The sequence below is a fragment of the Strix uralensis genome, chromosome 4 (assembly GCF_047716275.1).
Source record: "Strix uralensis isolate ZFMK-TIS-50842 chromosome 4, bStrUra1, whole genome shotgun sequence".
Classification (NCBI taxonomy): Eukaryota; Metazoa; Chordata; class Aves; order Strigiformes; family Strigidae; genus Strix; species Strix uralensis.
This window is the reverse complement of record NC_133975.1, coordinates 78048222-78069793: the sequence shown is the minus strand read 5'-3', so window position 1 is coordinate 78069793 and position 21572 is coordinate 78048222. Positions and strand designations below refer to the sequence as shown.

The window sequence follows — 21572 nt, the reverse complement described above, 5'->3', positions numbered from 1 at the left end:
CAGCAACTACAACTTCGCTCAAACCATGTAAACATCTCTGCAATATGCATGCTAAACAGAAGCTGCTACCTTTTAAGAAATAAAGGTATTGGCAAGCTAGACATCAGCTCGCAATTCAAGATTACAGGGGGGAAAAAAAAAAAACAAACTACAGTAGGAGTAGCACTTATAGAGAAGTCAACAGGAAGTTTGTATTTTTCTTTAAGTATCACAGCCATGACACTACCACCTCAAAATGGCTGGTTAGCATGAAACAACATCTCACATGGCAAATACAGACAACTGACCCAAGGCAGCAAATAACTGGGTGCTGCAGCAACAGGCAGAAAGAGGGTTCTAATTCCAGTTACCAAACTGCATTCAGCTTTACTACAAAATAAACAGAAGAAAACAAGACTGTAATCTAAACAGTTTGAGTATTAAATCAAGAAAGGAGAGGAATACTCAAGAATTCTGATCCACAGTCTTACAGCTCACAGGAAATGTAAGGAAACATTTGGACTCAAAGGAGCTGTCACGAATGCCCAGGATGGCCGGGAAGCAAAATATGATGTTTCATGCAGCATACTGCTTGCTTTGTATTGTTACCCACTGCCAAAAGAATACTGGTGGCCACTGATTTAAAGAAGGAGGGTATATGGTAAAAAGTTATTAAAAAATAGAAACTCCTTTGTACAAATAACAGTCGTCATCTGAACACATCACCTTTTACCTGCAGGAATCCTTCCAAGAAAATAATAAAAAGATAGGGTATTGTCTACAGCTGGATAACACAGCATTAAAAAAAAAAAAAAGGCAAACAATTCTGCAGTCAGCTGAAAAAGAATCATTTAATATGCCATTAAATCTGTATACTTTATAGAAATTGCTCAGTAGCACATCTGCTTTTACTTTCATAAACTACTGAGTAGCACATAGTTTTAACACTTTGGATCTAACTCCGTGTATTTTTTTAAAGTGTCATTAAACAACTGGCTACCTTTGCTGCAGTTCCCTGGAAGCTGATAATAAATGCAGTATGTATACTTACCCTGTAACCTTCAAGATCCCTCATTTGAATCTGTAGCAGAGAAAGATCTCTCAAGATTTGAAGATTGTCTTTGTCCCATTTCAGTGCATTTCTATAACATTTGATAGCTTCGTCATACTTCTTGTCTGACCTCTGAAGAAGGCCATAAACATGCCAACCTGAAAAACTCTGTTAAGGATTCTATTGAATTTGAGCAGGAAGAAAACTACTGAATTTGGCAATGACAGAACAGTTGGTAAAAAGCTCTCAAGTTGTCCTATAAACAGGCAGTAACGTTATTACAATTCTTTTCCTCAGCTGTACAAAGAAACTGCTGGCAAACTGAAGATGGAGAACTGTTTGTCAATTATATGTACAGGGTGCATATAATATGCTGTAAACTGTACTTTTCATGTACCAGGGGAATAAAGTAATATGAGCTCTGAAAAAACTATAAGGCTTACTCAAACACATTTTTGAGTAAGGGCTTATATTAGGCAACTGAAGTGCTTCCACTTCCTGCATTCTAAGTTTATGATGAGTCCTTATCAATGTAATGGCAACTACTAATGTTTTTAAAGCAAATCACACACTTAAAGGCCTAGTTCAGCCCACCACAGGTTTAGAGCTGCAGCTTAATGATAAAAAAAATTATACAATGCAAGCCAGGATAATATTTGAGCTAACTGCGACTGCAGGGATAGCTGCAAAGCATCTGCCCTTTGGATAGCTCAGACAAAATATTCTCATGTATTGGACACAAAATTTGAAATTCTGAACTTCCAGTTTGAAGCCTAACGGTTCTGGCTTTTGTTGCAATTCTATATATCAAGTAGTTGTAGAAATAAACCTTTTCCATTCATAAGTGAAAGCCCTGTTTCAGAAAGGATACAGACATGACTCTTCAAGTCATTCCTTAGGCCTCTACGCACAAGTTCATACGCTTCCTCTTTCTTCCCTAGACAGTTTAATGTTAGTCCTTTCATTGCCAAGGTTTCTAAAAAAAAAATAAAAATTAAGATTCAATAAGTATCAGTTACTCATTTTCATAGGTTTTTAAGCTTAATATAGCAACTCTAAATATAGTATAAATGTAAATTTAGACTCAGTTATCAGCATCAAGATTTTGCATCCTTTTTTTTTACATGGAAAACTATACTGGAAGATTATTCACTTAAGTATATCACACACGACAATTTACTTCACGAATTACTTGCACCAAAAAGTGAAGCAGCGTTTTATTTTAAAGGCACTAAAAACTGTCTGCTCTACAAACATTTTGGAGAGAGATTTTTTTTTTTTTTTACTGTAAAGGGAGTTTTATAACTACTGAGGTATTTATTCACAACATCAAGACTTCCACATAGCCAACTGTGCCAAAATAGTTGGCAAAGGAAAAAAAAAAAAACCACATTTCTGGACAGTGGAAGGAAACTCTCAACTCAGTATTAAGAACCAGTTGAAAATTCAGCAAGGGACAAACACCTTTCTCCTCTTTTGCTATAAGACTATTCCTTCAGAAAAAGTAGCAGACCACAGAACTGAGGGACATGCAGTGCTGAACAATATTCAGTCTCTTCCTTCTGTCTTTCACTTCTACGTGAGGGAATAACAATTTCCCCTGAAAAGTGATTTAAGCAATACATACTTGTATCAAGAAACTTGCACCATGCTATAATGAATGAACTTGCAGCACAAAAAGAATGGCGAGCTATGACTACGGACTATTGGTAAGACCTGTCTTTAAAATGACAAATTTTACCAACAGTAAGTGCTTAACATGGTGCAGGCTTCTGGACACTCTTACTGCTTTATGGGCTATAAATATAGAACTTACAAATTATTACTCTATCCTAAAGTATAGGGGGAAAAAAGAGCACATGCCATTTGAAAACTTACCTCCATGTTCTGCAAACTTTGGGTTAGAAAGGATCTGTTTACAGAACTTCAGCCCATTTCTATACTGCTTATGTTCGTAACACCTCTGTTGAAGAAGAACAGAGTACATTTATTCCAAAAATTTAGAATGAAAGTATTTCTGCACCCCCAAAATTAAGCATCAGTGCAACTAGGGTTTTTGGAAAATGTACTAGTATTTTAATGAATGCTGTTTTATGAGCTTCCTGTGATTAAAAATTCTTTCCATCACCAGGTAAAATAGTGTATATTAGTTAGTAAGAACATGTATTTAAATGTATAACTGAAGACATACTATCATACAGCAATTTCTCAGGTAAGATACCACAGCAAGCTTAAGTGCCTACAGAGATTCAACTTTCCTTTAACATAAAAACAAACCTGATGTCCTAACATGGTAAGCATTCAACTCACTTTGGCTCAATTACCTGTCACAGAAACACCACAAGACAACCTCCAACCACCATACAGACAGGGAAGAAAATTAAATCATTGGAACTTCGCTTAAACTGCCTCTGAAAGCAACCTCTTATGATCAATTTGAATACCACATGTATCTCATATGCATCCAAACTTTCAAAACTGGCATATACTAACATTATCTTGCCATACTGGAAATTAAAACATTCCTCTACAGTTTTATTAAATCCAACTCTAATGATTTGCTTCTGTTTCAAGTCTCATTTCATTATGCAAGGCAACTGCAATGCAAAATGGCACACAGCATGAACTTTTAAAACCAGTTTTAGTATTTTACTTCTGTCAATCCACTCTCTGTGCTAGTCTTTAAACAGAAGCCAAAGGAGGAAGTAACGTTGTAAACACCAATTCATACACTTTAGGTCAGTTAAGCAAATGCTAGGAATTTCTTAGGCTTCATTTTACTGTAATACCAATGCCCCAACTTCAGTACAAGAGTGAAGAAACACATGTTGCTTTAGCACAGACACAAATCCTACGGTAACTAGTAAGTCATTCGTAACAGGGTCTCACTGACTCTAGTTGACCAGTTCTGGTGGCAGAATGGCTGACGGGAGTGTAAAATTGGGTACAGCCGACACGTTTTCAAGTCCTTCTAAATAAGCTGTTGTTCAGGATTCCACCTTTCCTAGTGCTGCTCCAAATTAACTATGCAAGAGCAGTCATAAGCACATATGGACACCATTTGTCCTCTAAGCACTCCCATCAAAAAAAGTTAGGAGAGGCAGACCCAACAGGTCTTCCCATCAAGCAGAAAGTTCTAAAAATAAAATTTTAAAAAGAGTTACATGAATGCTACTGAAATGCTTAAAAAAAGAAAATGGCATATCTCCCTCAACTTCTCTGCTTTACATTGCTTTTACATCATGAAAGGTGCTGTTCAGTGACAGGTTTTCTCTTCCAAAGCACAAATGGAACTACCAATAATAAACTTCAAAGGTGTAAAAAACCAGTATACCACAAAGTGGATGTATTATTTTCTAGGTACTAAGTCATATGGCTGAAATATCAAGGCTGAAGAGCAAGAGGCATCACAAACCAAGGATCTTGCTCCCCCTATCCTATCACCATTTGGCAAAAAGGAATCATGGGAAAGAGGAGGAGGAGAACGATGATGCTCAAAGAGAGCATCCAAAGCAAGATGGACTCAAAGAGGAATGTGGCAACCAAAAAATGATAAAATGGTATGGATTGGAAGGGACCTTCAAAGATCATTTAGTCCAATGGCACATGAGCAGAGACATCTTTCACTACATCACGGTTGCTCAAAGCCCTGTCCAACCTTGACTTTGAACACTTCCAAAAGACAACTCCCTCTGTCTCCAAGGACAGGAAGAGTTAGCTGGGCAACCACTTAGCAAAGGAAGATTAAGGGTTAGGTAAGAGGAAATCTGTATAGGCGTCTTTTTTATTAAACTTGACTGGTTATTATTTACACCTTTTAGTCATTACCTGCTTTCAAGTAGCCGGCTGAGTCACTTTAATGAACCGCTGGTCAGAGCTGACAGACAGCTTACAGGTGACAACACAACAGGATCAAGCCTTTTTTTTTTTTTTAAATTGAAATCATCAGTCATGAAAGTTACCGCCCAGGCCTCCTCCCTGAAAGTAGAGCTGCCATTTGCTCCCACCTAGGTAGGTGTGAAAGCGGCAAAACCTGTCACAAAAGTGGTGCAGCCACAGGAACTTAAGAATGCATCTCCAGTGTAACTAAGGGACTGTCACAAGCAGGAGGGGAACTCTAGGGTTTCTCAATTTGCCTTTAAGCATTGCTGCTCAGATGCTGGCTATGAACATGAAATCTTATCTCTAAACAGTTCCATTTTACATACTCTTAACACCAGTCTTTCACCCTGAAGTTTAAGGAAAGTCAGCCAATATGGTATACATGCTAGAGACAGGAAATATTTCCACATAGATTGTTCTCCGAGTAATACAGAACTTATGATGCAAGATACTTTATAACAGAGTAAAACTCACTGAGGATTGTAACAAATTCTCCCTTTAGGTTGCAGGGAGGACAAATTTCTGAGCTTATATCCACTTGTGTTCTACAGAAAGGTTCCTGTCATCCCAGAAAACTCTGGATAGGACCAATGCATTATCAGGAACTGATCATTTACTTCTATCACCTGAAGTAGCAAATGAAAAACTGTCCATAGCTGCATATATCCCCCAGTGAACTATCACAGGTCTCCTTTTTCAGGTGTTTCTAGACCAATACAAGTTGGAGTGATTTCCTATATACAATTTCTCCAACCTTTCACATTAATACTTCAAGCCTATTCTGTTAACGGAAACATTTCAAATTGTGCCATTTTATGCATTTCTTTATTCTACATACGTATTCTATGTATATGTTGTATGTTTTGACAGTGGAAGAAAGGGAACAAATTAAATCCAGGTCATGTTTCATCCTTCTTCGGAAAAGGAGATTGTTTCATCAAAGTGGGTCCAACAGCGTCACTGAGATTCCATTACTTGAAGCTGTACATATACTTATCTCCTTCTCCAAAGAGGTTACAGACTAACAAGCTTAAATAAAGGTGTGAACGAGAGAAGGAAGTCAGGAATGTAGCATATGCCACTATGGCTGGTACAAACCTTAGTGAATCTGCGGCTTCAAGGAACAGGAAAATGAAAGAAAAATCTTTCAAGAAAAAGGAGACAGTAAATATTGAAGGGGAAAGGAAGAACAAGAATAATAATACAAGGAAAGATGAGCATGAGTAATACACAGCCTGGGAGACAGAATCCTTAAGGGAGTCAGTACTTTCTGAGTAAGAGGAGGAAAAAAAACAGTAATAAAAAAGATAAATCAATCACAGAATCAGGAACAGTGACATTTCAAGCATTCTTGGGACATAAAGATACAGGCTTTCTGGAAGCAGAAATGGTCTTCACCTGGGTAGTTTGTTTCCTCCCAGATGAATAGATTGTAGTAGTCATGCCCAGGCCTCCGACCCTTACACTCTGGCACAGCTGTTCTGCAGAAGTAACATACTTCTCTGCTTCAGAGACCACTAAAAGAGCACAGTTGCCTCCTATAAGCTAAACCCCTGCACATATACACTTCCGAAGCCAGCTGTCAGAGCCTGCTTGTGATGCTTGACAGACAAGTGCTCCAGCTATGGCTTGTGGCATCATGCAATGAGAAAACATAAAAGCTAAACTTCTAAAAAGGTTAAGGCTAATGCTTTAAAAGAAAAGAATCTGACTCTCGACCAGCACTGAATCTCTATTACATATTTGATGCCCTTCAAAGCTTTTCCTTTAATAAGTTACCAGATCTTTTAAGATATATAACAAGCTTTTCTATACATGCTGTGGCCAGAATTACAGCCTACTCCAAACGCACCAAGATTCTTTTTATACCCTTTAACTCATTTTCTATATTTATAGCAAGGAAACAGCACCTCCTTTAATACAATTCTGCAAAGAATTAATAGTATGAGGCAGACAGAGTACGACTCCTTCAAAATCATGCAAGACCATAGCAGGTAGGAGAGAATTTGCATTTGCACTGCTCCCCCACCATCAAATATTTATTCAATGGATTTGAATGCATGGTGATTACTAGAGAGACTGACAGAGGAATTATAAGGAACAGAGCAGCCCATATTCTCTAGAATCCCAAATCCGAAGTGAAAGAAGGGCTCGCATTCTCATGTTCAGATCCCTAAACTGTATTAGGGCATCTGTGCAGAATCAGTCTTTGGCCAGCAGGTATCTTACACATACATACACATGGCTCAGCTTGCCAAGTGTGAATGAATTCCTCCACATTTCTTCCTTGATGGCTGCCACAAAGGAAGGTGAAAAAGACTTCACTATTTACAGCTTACCTACATCTAGACAGCTAACTGCTAGATGGAGTTTGTTCCCCCCTTGGCCCAGTTCTCCAGTTTTGAATCTTCCCTCTCTAGTGCATCTACTTCCAAACCTTGTTATCAAACCTACAGCTAGCGCATAAGACCCACTTGGATTCCTAAGGAACTTCACGTCAGTTACCCACAAGGTTATACACAAGGGCCATGCTACTGGCTGCGTTCCTACGGGCTGCTGCCAACAGCACAGAGATGAGTTTTATCCAAACTTAATTCAGTATTGTTTTCTTTACATATTACATAAACAAATACATTTTCACAAGTGCGTTTTAGAAATTTCACAGCTGTTAAGTTTGAAACATACAGAAGTAGGCTGTCTGCTACCTGTAAGCAGGCAGCACATGGCACCTCTGACATATTCCTTCCCTCTCAAAATAGAGATTTTAATGGTTAAGTACATATGTTTCCAACTAAAAAGCAAGGATAATAGTCAAGTGCAGCATTTCGACATGCAGGTGTGTATCTCACCATCAAATACACAGCACATGGCAAACCAGACTCTGCCATTAGACATGAAATATTTTGCACACATTCACTTCTAGAAGTGTAAATCCAGAAGACAAAGCAGTCTTCATGTCCTGCAAACATTTAATAACTAAATAATTTAATAGCCATCCCAACTTAAATTTGCTATTTTTAAGACATTTCATAATCACTACACCACAGATTAAAGTGTCATGTATGTTCAGTAACATCAATAGTTAACAACAACTCTAACTCAGTATAACGTCAGGAGTTACAATGGGTCTTACTAGAAGCTTCATAGCACAGTGAATCTACACTGTCACCAGGCAGGACAGCTCAACCTAAGCAAAGAATCACCTAGCTCACAACACAGAAGGCAGAAAACAACTTTTCTAGCAGGCACACTTGAGAAGATGTGTATGTCCAGTCTAGCTGATTGAAGAGAGTGTTAAAACCACTTTGCAGTAGTAAAATGAAGTCTAAGAGTCCATCCAGGCTGGATTTTGCAGCTGACCCAGAAGTGTCTCATGAGCAAGCCAAAGATGGTCACAAGAGAAGATGAAGAAGAAGCTGCCTTTTGTCTTCTTATTGGAAGCGTGCAAAACTACAGGTTTTTTCCTCAAGAATAAGTACCAAAGCAAAGAAGGTACCCAAGCTCACAAACGGGAGCACTGCGGTGTTATTGACTGCTTTCTTTTTATTCTTACTTGGACCCGCACAGCTGGTTATAAGAAAGAGTGGGGTGAGAGTAAAAAAAGGTATAGTAGACTCAGGTATGTGGGATGGGATCACATTCCCAATCGTTATGCCCTTTGAACTGGAACAATAACAAACCAATAGCGTGCGATTTCTATTAAAAAGACAGAATTCAGCAAAAAACAGTATGAAGAACTTTTAACTGTTTTCTAAGATTATATATTTTTCCAGGTCACACTTCTAACTCCAACTTAACACCAATTTTAAACTCTCATCTCTGCAAAATAATCTAATTATAACAAATGCAAACTTGAGTACTTAAAAAAAAGAAGAAAAAAAAACCCAAACCAAAAGCACCACTAAAAACCCCACAGGAAATCACTTCTCACTAATGATAACTCCGTCAAAGCAAGCATCCTAATTTAGCTAATGCTATGACGAACTAGCCAAAGAATATGATTTTCTTCACTGAATGAGTACCATAATTGGATTCAGCCCCAAGAGACGGTGGAGACGCAAACTTAACTTCTCATTGCTAGTCCACTGTACTCAGCCTCTTCCTCAGCAGCTGACATAGCCCATGTCACCGTAAGAGGCAATATATTGCAGACTATTCCCCACCATATACAAGAGTTACCAGATAGGACAACTGATCTACACGTGGGCACAGGTACACTTTTAACTTGCATCTCAAAGTCCCCAGGAAAAAGCATGATGGAGAATGGGCTGCTCTGCCAGAACAATTTAGGGGTTTGACACTCTGCTACCCTCTTTCCCAAGGGTTTGTCAGGCTTGAGCAGAACCAAGGTGGACAAACCCTTTCAACTACAGCAACATGCTCCTTAAGGGACTCTGCAGTTTCTCCCAGTAGCAGCCATGAACACGTACACTTGTGGCATCACATAGCAGTGTTGGCAACCTCAATGCCGTAAGAGCTTTGGCATCAGAAAGTGTTAGCATACTCGGCCTTAGCGTTAGCTAAGGTGTGCGTTTACAATGCATGATATGCATGTCTGCCGCTCGGATGCTATCTATTTCTTCCAGCATCGTTCAGATGCAGCAACTTAAAAGATAGGAAGTCCAAGTGCTGTGCCGCTCAAGGCCGTTTTCCAGCACAGCTACTCTCTCTCCCAGTAGACTAGATCAGGTCAAGTCACTAAGGTGCACTAATTCAAGCTAAACGTAGTAAGGAAACTTCTGAAAGCTGGAAGCATTAGAAGCAACTACTCACCATGAATTAGTGGGTCTTTTGAGCACTAACCATATCAAACAGCTCAACAGCTCTAGGCAAAAGCTTCCACCACACCAATTCAGTTTCATGACAAATACAAGATGTATAAACCCAAGGACTGAAAAAAACCCACACAGACCTTACAGGATGTTAATGCTGAAAAACTCTGGGGCAAACTTGCATAATTTTTTTGCTGTCAAATAGAAAGCAATCATCCTCTTCCATTGCTCTGTGGTGTTAATGAACAGAACTGTTCTGTATAAGAAACAGCTTCAGCAGCTGCCTAATTTAAGAGACTAAGAAATCCTCCTCCTGCACAGCTTGCCTTACTGTTTGGAAATGACCGATACCTTCCTAACTAGCATTGCTTGGTAGAATATAACCAGAGGAACAGAACAAGTTCAAACTGAAATTAATTAGGAAGAAGATAAGAAATATGTGTACCTCTTAATTTAATACTGAGGCAGGAAAAAAAAAATCTATACTATGTCTATGCTTTTGAATTGGCCTTATTCCTGTATGACAAAATCCAGCTAGGAACAGTTGCTAACAAATAGTTACAGCTCTTCCAGAAGTAAAACTAGATGCCCTCACTCACTGAAGCAAGACTCTTGCTGAAAAATCCATTATTCAACACCAGCTCTGTTGGCCACTACTTGCTTACTTTAAACTCTCCTCCTTGGGGAGAATTGCCATAGATTTGGCCATGTCAACTAAGATGAGCTGACTTCTGACTGTTACCCCAGAACCCCTATGTTCAGCCTTCACCTCTGAATTTAGCACGAAACTGACTGTACCTCACGAAAGATCTGGTATGCATAAGATATATTTGTTTTTTAATGATCATCTGAAACAACTAAGTAAATCCATTCAAATTCCAAGATATGGCATGAAAGGGGCTAAAGGAGCCCACTCAATAGGTTGTTCTGGACTTCAAGGACATTTCAACTCAGCTGTATCTTGCAATGTAGCCCAAAACACATGGTGAGGCTACTGACATTTCCTACCCATGTATTATGTCCACATCACTCTTCACCCTTAGCTCTGAGGTATGCAAGATGTTGTCTTGTAGCACTGAGCCCTTGTGAAATAGTTAAATGTGGCTACTAAGATAAGAAAAGTTGTTCTTCAACATTACAAGGTTTGCTAAGTTGACTGTGTGGTATCATAGAAGCAAACAGAAATCCTTGTAACAAGTCCCATTGACCGCAGTTTTAAATAATTGTTCATTTTCTCTAAATCCCTTATCAGCAAAATCAGAAAAGATGTAACTCCTTATCACCACTCTTGTTGCATTGACAGTGCTGCTGTGGACAAGAGATTTAAACTTGAGATGCCCAGAAAGTGCAGTCAGCAACAACTCATTACGAAAACGTTTGAAAAACAGAAATAAACACAACTTCATTAAATTTCTAACCAAAATAAAGAGTAGTACCATATAAACTGGATTAAGTCCATTGCCCTAAATAAGATTAGTTTCAGATCATTCCAAAAACCACTTTGGGTTCAGCTAAGACTATCTGTAGCCGTAACAACATAAGACTGGCTATGATCTTACAACTGTGAAGAAATTAGGATGTGTTTCTATTAATAAGTCTTTTACTTCATAACTGAAACAGGTAAGGGACAAAATCATGCTGCTCCTCAGAAATTTACAGCAGGGAATCCTGTTTCTATCTTTTCTGACAGCCCCAGTGACAACAAATGGCCTAATTTGGTGAACAGGCTTTGTAACAACAGTTTTGCTCAAGTGATTCCTTCATGGTATCCCAGAGTCTTAAACAGTAATTAATTTCTTTAGCAAGTTTGAGAAATATTTCTGAAAAATAAGAACAGTGACTCTGCTTAAAGCAGCAGGCCTATTCCTTACTTCCATTCCAATGTTTCAACCAAGATGTAATTTTTCCTACTACTTTTGGCAAAGCAAGTGGGGTATTCCTTTTGGCAAAGGAAAAACAAGTGACTGACATCTCAACAGCCAAGATACTGGAAAAGCCTTGTTAGTAATTACATGTTTCAGATGAGATAGTATGTGGTGAAACTCCAGTGGTGAGCATACTTGATTACTGTACAGTCATGCAAATGCAACAATGATTGCATACAAAATGTGCTAATCTATTTGGCTAGCGACAAAAAGTGAGATTCTGGAAATAAAGTCTTTAATCTTGAATCAAGATCGCTTAAAAGGAGATTTCCAAGTCTGCCACCTCAGCAACCTTAAGTCAGCACCAGAACATTATTTTTAAAGAACTGGTGCTGGTGAAAGTATTCGCAAAGGAGAAGCACAGGTCTGTCTAGTTTGAAAGCAGAGGGACAGGGAGCAGATTCTGGAATGAAGAAACAGGAAGATGGCCCAGCAGGAGGGACTTGGCATGTTTACAGTGGAGACACTGAAGAGACACTGTTCAATAGGCTTTTTTATCATCAGGAAGTTCCTATATCTTTTGGTAGAGCACTTGTCAAAGCCAGCATGGCAAGGAAGAAGACCAGTTCAAAGATAAATACCCTCAAGCACAGCAGTGCTACCATAGAAATGACCAACTAAAAGTGAAATTCAAACCCCTCTCTCTTGCAGCAGACACCTTGGTTATTGTAATGCCCCAACTGGAGGACAGTTTCTGGCCATGCCTAATCAAGCCTGCCTAGCACACAAGGTAACTGACACAGAGATGAAGGACGTATGGCTCTCTAGATATCATGAAGACCAGATAATCACCAGTCCTGAACAAACTGAGAAGCTCTCATCTGCATACAATGTAACAGGCACAAGTCCAGACCAACAGGGCATCTTGCTTCTTCACTATGCTACTTCTACAGTACGTACTAGAGTTACAAATCAGTAAAACTGTTGAAACAAGGCCTGAACTAAGCACTTAGTTCCTCACCTAAATTGTTTGTTTGCATCATAAAATACAAAGATGTTTCACTTCTTAAATATTTGAGACTCTTTTATCCCCTGCTCAAACCATATTCAACTAGAGGCTGAGCCCACTAGCTATGGTGAGAAGTATTTGCACCATCTTACTATGACAGAACATCATGACTCCAAGAACCTCACCCCCTGCTGCTTAAAGGAACTGAAAAACTCTTCCACATAATATATGGCACCTCTAATAGCTTTATATTTAATATTTCTTCAATACATTTTCAATATATTTAACTTCTACATCCCAACAAAAGTTAATTGAATGATACCTTCGGGATTTGTGAAACAGAACTGAACATACTTGATGAATCGTACCTGACCAGATACAGTGTCTGGATAATTTGGCAAAATGCCAGGAATGTTCATCAGTTGTACTTAATTTTAAAAAACCCAAACAGTCAATCCTACTTCCTACAACTACTAGTTTTATACTTGCTAGTAAGAGGAGGGAAGAAAGAAAAAAAAAAAGGGGGGGGGAGTAAACTCCTCTTTCTATCACTTCATAGTGCATCCAGCCTTCTGGGTACCAAAAAGTTGACTTCTTCATTCTTTCGACTCCTGTGTTTGACACTCTACCCTTCCCTCTGCCTTCACCTGAATTCTTCTTGAGTAATCTCTGGACTGCTTAGAGATTATGTGCACCCAAAAGAATGATACATACTCAATTAATTTTAAATGTTCAAATGGATCAAAAACAAAAAGGAAAAAACGTAGATATCCACTTTTCTTCTAAATTCCACAGAACCTTTGAGCAGAAGAACAGGAATATCTACCTGCAGGCTTAACACCAAATAGTTAAAACTATAAGAACAAGCTAGAAACTTTCTTTTTAATGGAAGTGCAAGTTTAAGCAGAATGGTGATCGATAATCCTGTGGGTGTTGTTTTTTATTCAAACTAATCATGTAGATCCCTTTCCCTTTGTACTACAGGAACACTAAACTGTAAAATGCTTTTCAAATGGAAAAATGTTTCTATTAGAACCTCCACATACCTGTAAAGTGACTAGAATAGGTTAGTCTAGTTAGTGTGTTGCAACATGCAAAGGCAAAGTGCACGGGCTTCTGAACTCAGAATTTGTCAGTTAAGTGGAAATGCTGGCTTGCAAGCAAATCCATATGCAAAAGAAACTTACTGATCATGTAAGATGTTTACTACAAAAAAAAAAACCACACAAAAAAAACAAACTCTGAAAGCTAATTACTGACTTTTGCTATAGAAAGCCAGGCAGCTTGGTGTAGACCTTAACATTTAACTTCTGTGTTACAGGCATACTTCTTAAAACTGGCAAAGAAATGAGGCCTCAGGAACTTAGAAGACACACAAAAATCAGTTTGCTTTTTTGCTTCACTTAGAAAAATACAATACCTGCTTAACTCCTGTGTTTACTACCTCCATGAAAATCAGAATGTGAATGATTCTGTATTTCTTTAAACAGCCTGCGTACCAGTAATTATCTATTTGAAGGGTAATGCATCCTTTCAATACTGCTTGGGCTGGTTCCCAAAGCATCTGCTGAAAAAAATCTCATCCAGACACGCTCAACAGAGCAGCTCATGGCCTGCCCGGGCCAGGGGACAGCATGTGCCGAGCCAGGACCAGACAATCAGACCACCTCTCGTTAGTTAGCTGGCCAAGGGCTCAGAGGTCCCTCGGGGAGCCAGCTGCCCAGGCAGGCTCAAGCTCCTCTTGCTGCTGTTCAGCCACCCGTGGGCCAGAGGAAGAGGTAGTAGAGGATACAGCATAATGAAGCGTTACAGTCTCCTGAAAAGAAGGCGTAGACCAAGGAGAGGCTGCAGGAAGAGAGAGGTGGAGTGAAGGCACAGGAGTAAGGAAGTAATGTTTCTTCAGACCTGCGCTGATAAATGGGACTTCCTAAAAGGTGTCTCACTACAACTCAAACACGTAATCATAACTTCACAAAGTAGGGTCATTATTCAAAACAAGGCAGACAAGTTCATTAGTCAAATTTTCAGTGTGATGAAAACCAGCTTCAAGCTTTTTCTATTCACCACATGTTACAAAAGCACCTAATCATAAGGCATTCTTAATCCTAGAGTACACGTCACAGGCTCGCCCCTGCAAGATACAGGAAAACATCAAAACGCCACAGTAACTCTTAGCCAATCCAGTACCTGAAACTCATCTATTTTTATTAAAGATTTTCACTTTAGAAAGAGGGACAAAATTAAAATTGCTTCAGCCTACAGAAATCTGCTTGGACTGGAGCATATCTTTCTCTTTTCTGACCTGAACCAAATTTTGAAGCTTTATCCAACTCATGTGTGCTGAGCCAGCATTTTCTCCAACGAAACTCTTACTCTTCCCTTGTTCCTGTCCTCTACACAAATACTCAGACAGCCATGCACTCAGCCCAGAAAAACACCCCCCAAAACCAAACCAGTCAGTTCTAAACACAGACAGGCTCCTTGATTCAGTTTGTCCTGTAGCCACACAGGCCATTCTCAATGGAAAGGCAGATGGGCGAGTGAGCAAGAAGGCTACTACTTTCCTAGCTCATAACACATCAAAAACGTCACACTTCGTACAAGGCCGTACCAATTCCCAAGCAGGACTGAATCTTTCAGAGTAGAAATCAGCTTTACAGTTCATTGTATCTACTTAACCCTCACTGAAGTTGTGTGTCTCGTGATGACATGTGTGTACATACGGATTTCTAGTTCTAAAGATTTATTTCATTTTCACAACGTATTTTGGAAAAATAAGTGACAGAGGATTACACACATCCTCCCTATTTAAGTGGCAGAAGTTTAGAGATCTGTAAGAGTGCTGTTACTCCAAGAGTACTACAGCACTCATCTTCTGATCTCTGGAAGGATCCAAAATAGTAGTCTAAGCCTCTCTAAAGGAAGACAAAAGATTTTTAGACAAAAGTGACTTTTTGAGGGAAAACAATATAGTGCTTGACCCAGATAACAGAGTCTTCTAAACAAATCCATTGAAGTTGCTCACTAACATAATTCTGCCATTTTCAATTCACTTCAAGTCCTTAGAAACACAAGGCTCCTGCAACACCACATCAAAGCTGAAAAAAGGTCCTTCAGATGTTACTGAATTGTGCACACTTTGGTGGTATTTGGACTGTATGCTGTCTTAAGCTCATTCTAAAAGCCAGATTTATTGCCTAAATTCCACCGCAGCTTCTTTCATCCATAGGCCGGTTGCTGCCCAGAAAAATCGACTGTCAAACTTTTAACAGCAGTTAGCTGTAAGTTAAACTTCGTAAAGACTTCAGAACCTTTATCCTCCTCCACTTCCTCCTTTGAAAGCCATCTTCCTCACCGACCAACAAATCTAGTTACTGTCTACGGCATAAATCTGAGTTATAAAAAAACACCAGGAAAAGGAAAAGCAAGGGAGGACGGCTCGGCAGAGCGGCTGCGGACAGCAAGGCGATGAATGAAGCGGCCGCGGGGGTATTTTCACGGGGCGGCGGGAGTGCTTCGCCGCGGCCAGTGCTGGGGCACGGGGCTGCCCCTCGGGCCCGGCCACGGCCCCGCGGCTCTGCCCGGCAGCGGGCACCGGCTCGGACGGGCGGGCGGGGAGACACGGCTGCGCTCGGCGCTCCTCCGGCCCGGCGTGGGCCGCGCCCCGGCGGGACAGGGCGCGTGTGACAGACGCCCCTCGGCCCGGCCTGCCCCGGCAGGAAGGAGCCGGCGCCCGGGGAGCCGCGAGGGACGGGGCGAGGGCGCCGGGCCCATGGGGCGGCGCCGGGGCTCCGGCTCCCCGCCAGCCCAGGGAGTGAGCTGGGGCAAGGGGCCGCCGCCAACCCCCCCCGCCCTGCACAGACACTCCGCGGCCCGCCGCGGCCGAGCCCGGGCCTCCCGCCTCCGCCACTCACCAGGATGCGCTTGAAGAGCGCGTTCTCCTTGGGCGGCAGGCTCACCGACGGCATCCTCCCCGCCGCTAGCTCCGGCGCCGCCGAGGGGCTCCGGGGAGGGGGGAGGTGGGCTGCGTCCCGTCCCCGCTGCTCGGTCGCCGCCGCCGGGCGCCTCCCCGCCGGAGTCTGACTGCTACCGCCGCCTCCCCACCCCCCCCTCCGCCCTCAAACCTCCGCACTCCCGCCAGCCGCGGGCCCGGCACCTCCCGGCCGCCGTCTGCGCGCCGGGCTGCCCCGCGCCGCGCCGAGCCCCGGGCGGCGGCTCACGTGGTAACTGAGCAGGCCGGAGAGAGGCGCCGCCAAAATGGCCTCCGCCGAGGGCTTCCCCAGCCGGGTCACGGCGGCCTCTGCGCATGCGCTGCGACCCCGCGCCGGCCCCGCCCCCGCCAGGTGTGCGGGGCCGGGCGGGGCGGGGCGGGGCGGGGCGGGGCACCCTCCCGCCCCCCTTCGCGGAGGAGTCCCTGGGTGCCCCCACCCGCGCCCCCCCCGTGCCTGTGCTTCGGGCTGCCGCCCCCGCGGGGGGGCTGAAGGGGGAAGGGGGGGATGGCGAGGGCAGCGGGCTTGCAGAGGCGGTTCCGCGTGCGGAGAGGACGGGTCAGCCCGCTGTGGCGGCCAGCGGGGCGGGGAGCGCCGCTCGGTACCGCCCGCAAACGCGGCTGAGGGCTGGGGAGCGACGGGAAGGCACAGCGGGCGCCCGACCCGCCAGGCCTCGTGCGGCGGAGCGCGTCCGCTCGCGGCGCCCGGGGGAGGGGCGGGGCGGCCCCGCCCCGTAGGCGGAGCCAGGCCGAGGTGACAAGATGGCGGCGGCGCTGAGGGTGGCCAAGCGGTTGCGGCTGGTGGCGGGAACACCGGGGCTCGGTGAGCGGGGCTCGTCTCGGCTTGGGGTGGTGGGGGGGACCCGTTTTGGTTTAGGTGTGGAGGAGTCTGTCGGTGTCTGTCCCGAGAGCGGCGTGCGTTAGGGGGCTGCGGTGCTGCCTTAGGCCTGTCCCCTACCCCGAGCGCCGCTGGAGCGCGCCTCTCTTCGTGGCTGCAATTAAAGCAAGCTGTAGTGGCAGTTTTCCTATTTTTATTTTTTTAGTGCAAGATTCTTATTCGTATATTTTTTTTTTTTATGTTAAGTTGATGCTGCTTCTGTGCCGCGGCGGTGGTGCCACCCCTCTCAGGAAGGTGCCCTCGGTGCGGTGGGCAGGTGGGGAACGCCTGGGGATGGGAGCTTTCTGTGAGGGACAGTAAGAAGTGGCGCAAGCGAAAGATGCGGTAGGGTGTGGGGTTTGTGGCCAGAGGAAAGGGAAAAAAGGCACTGCTTTGAACTTGCCAGTGCCCCATCCCCTCTCTCATCTCCCTCGGATCAAGGAGGGCATCCTGCAGTATATCTACAAACGGGTGAGCTATAACAATGTTACAGGGACCACTTACACATGATAATTGGATTTATTTGGGGTTTTCTGTGGTTGGTTTGTATTTTTTGCCACTGACTGTGGGAGTGTCAGTAATTGACTTGGTAGTCTAAACCTGAGAAACATTAACATATTTGTGATCTTTTGCCTTTTTAGATTTTACTCGTTCTGCATTTGTTGCAAAAAAAAATACTTATGACCAACCAAACTGGTTTGGAGTTGGCTTGGCTTTTAGCACCACTGCTGCCTTGTGGGCTCTTGTAAGTGTTTTCATTTGGTTTTGTTGAAGGCAATGACTAGCTGATTGGGGTAATGGATGGTCATAGCAGGTGTCAAGATTGAAGCATGATATGTTGATTAGGTTTTTTTTCCCAAATCTGTGTTGCACTTTTCATTATAAAAATGAACAACTTGATAAGCTTGTCTCTATTGCAAACTTAAAATAGCCACAACAGAAAAATTAATTCTTCAAGCCTGTTGGTTTAAGGCTTTAACATTATTCTCCTCAGTGGATCTTTAAAAAAAAATAATTAAGAACATCCCTAAATAATGTGGTGTTTAACAGACTACTAATGCATTCTCTTCTCACTTTTCAGTAGTAGTCAGTTGATTAAGATGCAGTTTTCCTGAGCAAAACGCAGATGTAAGATGTTCCCTGTTTCAGAGAACTCGCAGGCTCGCTGTTGATAGAGCAAGCAGGGTGTAGTAGGTCTCACAAAGAAATGTGCAGGATAAGCAGCACTTCCATGATGACAACACTCTTCAGGGTGGGGTGGATTCCCTTCGGGGTTTTCCCCATTTTTGGGGTGGTGGTGGATTGATTGACTGTAAGAAACACCCCCATCCCCCCCCCCAACCTGCCAGCAGAAAATGTTTGAGAAAGGTGTAGAAAAAATGCCTCACAGGACTGTTGATAATTTACAGATAATTTACTCTGTATTGTCCCAGTTATGTATTGGTTTGCATTCTGATAATAGGAATTTTATATTCTGTAGAAATCTTTGTTTTCTGGTTCCAGCTGTACATTGTATAGCTGTTTATCATATATTGTCATTTTATAGCTTTTCAAGCAGCATAATGAAGATGTAATGGAATATGAAAGAAGGAAAGCAGAGAGACAACATAAGTGTACAGGATGTTCATAGTAAGTATGTACATACAGATGCTTTTGACTTGGCTGCATAGAAATTCTGCAGATCTTTGACTTCTGTCAGCAATAAAGATATTGGACTAACTTATCTTCTTCCCTTATTCCTTAATACTTAACATCTTGGCTTTTGCTATTCTTCTAACTCATTCCCAGTTTTAAAGTGATAAGTTGACTGATCTGCGTTTTCATCTGTTCATTTGTGTGCGTATTCACTGCCAGCTTTCTGTCTTGGACATACAAACTTTTGGAAAATAACACATCTCTTAGGGTGCCTATAATAAATTTTGGTTGCAAAGAGAATACCTTACAAGTGCTTTAGTGGCAAGCAGATCAAGGTCACTAGAAATACTTACCTTTGCCTCTTTTTTTCTTATTTTAACAGGTCTACAGTGGGAAACATTTTTCTAAGTTTCACTTGTATATTACACATAAGAATGATATTAAATCAATGCCTGTAAACTTGCATTATAGTGCAAATTGTATGTGGTTACTGTCTTTTTCAGTGTGAAACACATTTATGTTTCTGCCAGCTAAAAGGTCTATTGGGGATCGTGGCCTCAGAGCAGTTAATATGCTACATGAAAGAATTGCTTATGCTAGGTATAGAAAAACTTGTAGTGCTGGGGTTCCTTTTCCTACAAATATTCCTCTCCAGCTAAAAATACAGTATGTTGTGAGACGTTTCTAACCACATTCATGATATCTATTTTTCTTGTTGCTAAGATTTTTTTTTTTTCCCTCTTCCTTAGGTTGACAGTACGCTCAGTAAGAAATAACACAACCCCAGTTGTGCTACAAATAAATGAGCACAGCAGAAGGGCGAAGTATCTAAATACTTCTGTGTTCATACATTTCATGTGTAGAATTGTGAAATAAATTACAAAGTCTGGAAGAAGCTTATGAAGACTTTCCTTGCCATTTACATTTCATTCTGCTGTCTTGAAATTGATGTGGCATTTCTGTTTCATAGTTTATCAATGTTATTTTCAAAACTCTCTTTGTTATTCTGGAATATATATTAGGAAATTAGACATCAGTTCAGAGAAAGTTGAGCAGATATTCCAGAAGTTGTGTACTGTTGCCCTGCCATCATTTTCATTGCTAAATTTATAAAAGAAGCCATAAGCAAATATAAGAATGGGGTTTATGGGGAAACCTAATAAAATTAATCTGCACAAATGCTGTAATATGCATTTGCTACGTCAGATGTCAAAGCAGCAGCTTTCAGCTCAGTCTTGACTGGTGGGTGTTCAAAGCCTGACCCTAGTGCTGCAGAGATGCTGCAATTTAAGCTGCACATCTGTTTCCAAGCTTGATCTAGTTCCTTGAGTGCTCTTGTTTATTCCTTTGTGGTCTGGATTGTTTGTTTTTCTTCTTTCCTTAGAGCAAGAGTGAAGCTTTGTCAGGGACAACAAAAATCAGAGGTGGCCAACCTTTAGCTTCTGTGTGGGTCTTTATTCTTGGTTAACGGTTGGACTAGATGATCTTCAAGGTCCTTTCCAACCTAGGTGATTCTATCATTCTTTTTCCTTGCTGGGAAGCTTGCTTTGCTTTTGCTACTGCATGCAAAGTTGAAATGTATTCTGTGTTTTTGGAAAGGGGGGACAAAAGCTCGGTGTTGAATCTCAGAGAGTGTTTAACTGACCTGCACCTTGTGAATCTGACCCTTCCTCAGTGCCTATTACACAGGCCTTCCCAATTTTTGGAGTTGCTTGCTGCCTGAAACAAAAATTAAAAAAAAACCACCTGTGCATAACCTTGGAGGAGAGACTGCACAGCTGGTGTTGGTGTCTAGCACCAGCGCTGCCTTCTGAACGCTTACACCTTCGCTTTGTGCATCAAGGTCAGTCAAGGACAAAGGACAGCAAAATGGGATCAGGACAATCGGTGGAATGTGGCATTAAATAATCACTGAGGGACCACCAGAGCTGTGTGTAGGGAAGGGACAAGGAACAGAGCAACCATCTGGTGATAGGGGGGAGGAGGAGGAGGGCAGCTGCGCGGCTCTGACCCTGAGCTGCCCGTGACTTCACCAGCTAACGGGATCCCACCGTGGGGATTTACTCCCTCACGTGTTTTACTACCAGCATGGAGCTCCTCCGTCCCCGTCTTTCACCTGAGTGCCCTTTGCTGTGAATTCAGATGGTTTCTCCAGGTTTTTTTCCAGGAAATGATGGCGAAGGGCAACTCTTGGAGAGCTTTCTCTTTTAGTAGAGCAGTAAGAGGTTCCTCACCGTCTTCCCCCCGCTCCTTGGTAAATGCAAGCCCTGCGATCTTTCTGAGGAAAAGACATTCTGGGCCTGTCGAGTGTTTGAGCGCTGAGGCCCAGGGCCTGTGTTTCGTTTCCCACCGAAGCTGGGGCGCGGCAGCGTTCCGGGAAGGCGCTCCCGGACGAGCCCCGGGCCGGTCCCGGCTCCCCCTCGGCCCCTGCGGCAGCGGCGCCCAGGTGCGCCGGACCGGGGGGCGGGGGGGGGGCGGCGGGCGGGCTTGTACAGGCCACGCCCCCCACTGGCC

General features: G+C 42.6%; 2 protein-coding genes across 5 annotated transcripts in view; one reads left to right on the top strand and one right to left on the bottom strand.

The window, feature by feature from the left end:
- The window catches only part of NAA15 (N-alpha-acetyltransferase 15, NatA auxiliary subunit), a 41150-nt gene extending 24305 nt beyond the window's left edge, over positions 1–16845 (bottom strand). Inside the window, exons 1-4 of one of the 3 annotated variants that reach the window (XR_012628797.1) lie at positions 16473–16845; positions 2909–2993; positions 1902–2006; positions 1031–1188 (exon numbers count right to left, since the gene is read on the bottom strand). Coding sequence is in view for 2 of the 3 variants with exons in the window: in XM_074867338.1 (XP_074723439.1) it covers positions 1031–1188; positions 1902–2006; positions 2909–2993; positions 16473–16526 (402 nt within the window). In the remaining variant the exon portion in view is untranslated. The remainder of the gene's footprint in view (positions 1–1030; positions 1189–1901; positions 2007–2908; positions 2994–16472) is intronic. The other 2 variants (XM_074867338.1, XM_074867339.1) reach the window with 2 other exon arrangements.
- A 400-nt stretch (positions 16846–17245) lies between these two features.
- NDUFC1 (NADH:ubiquinone oxidoreductase subunit C1) lies at positions 17246–19958 on the top strand. Of its 2 annotated transcripts, none has more exons than XM_074867336.1 (4): positions 17246–17369; positions 18065–18168; positions 18970–19052; positions 19808–19958. In XM_074867336.1, coding segments are annotated over exons 1-4 (249 nt in total). In that variant the 5' UTR covers positions 17246–17308; the 3' UTR covers positions 19809–19958. The 2 variants fall into 2 exon arrangements, with proteins under 2 accessions (XP_074723437.1, XP_074723438.1); XM_074867337.1 differs by having other exon boundaries at positions 18970–19056.
- The last annotated feature ends 1614 nt before the right edge of the window (positions 19959–21572 follow it).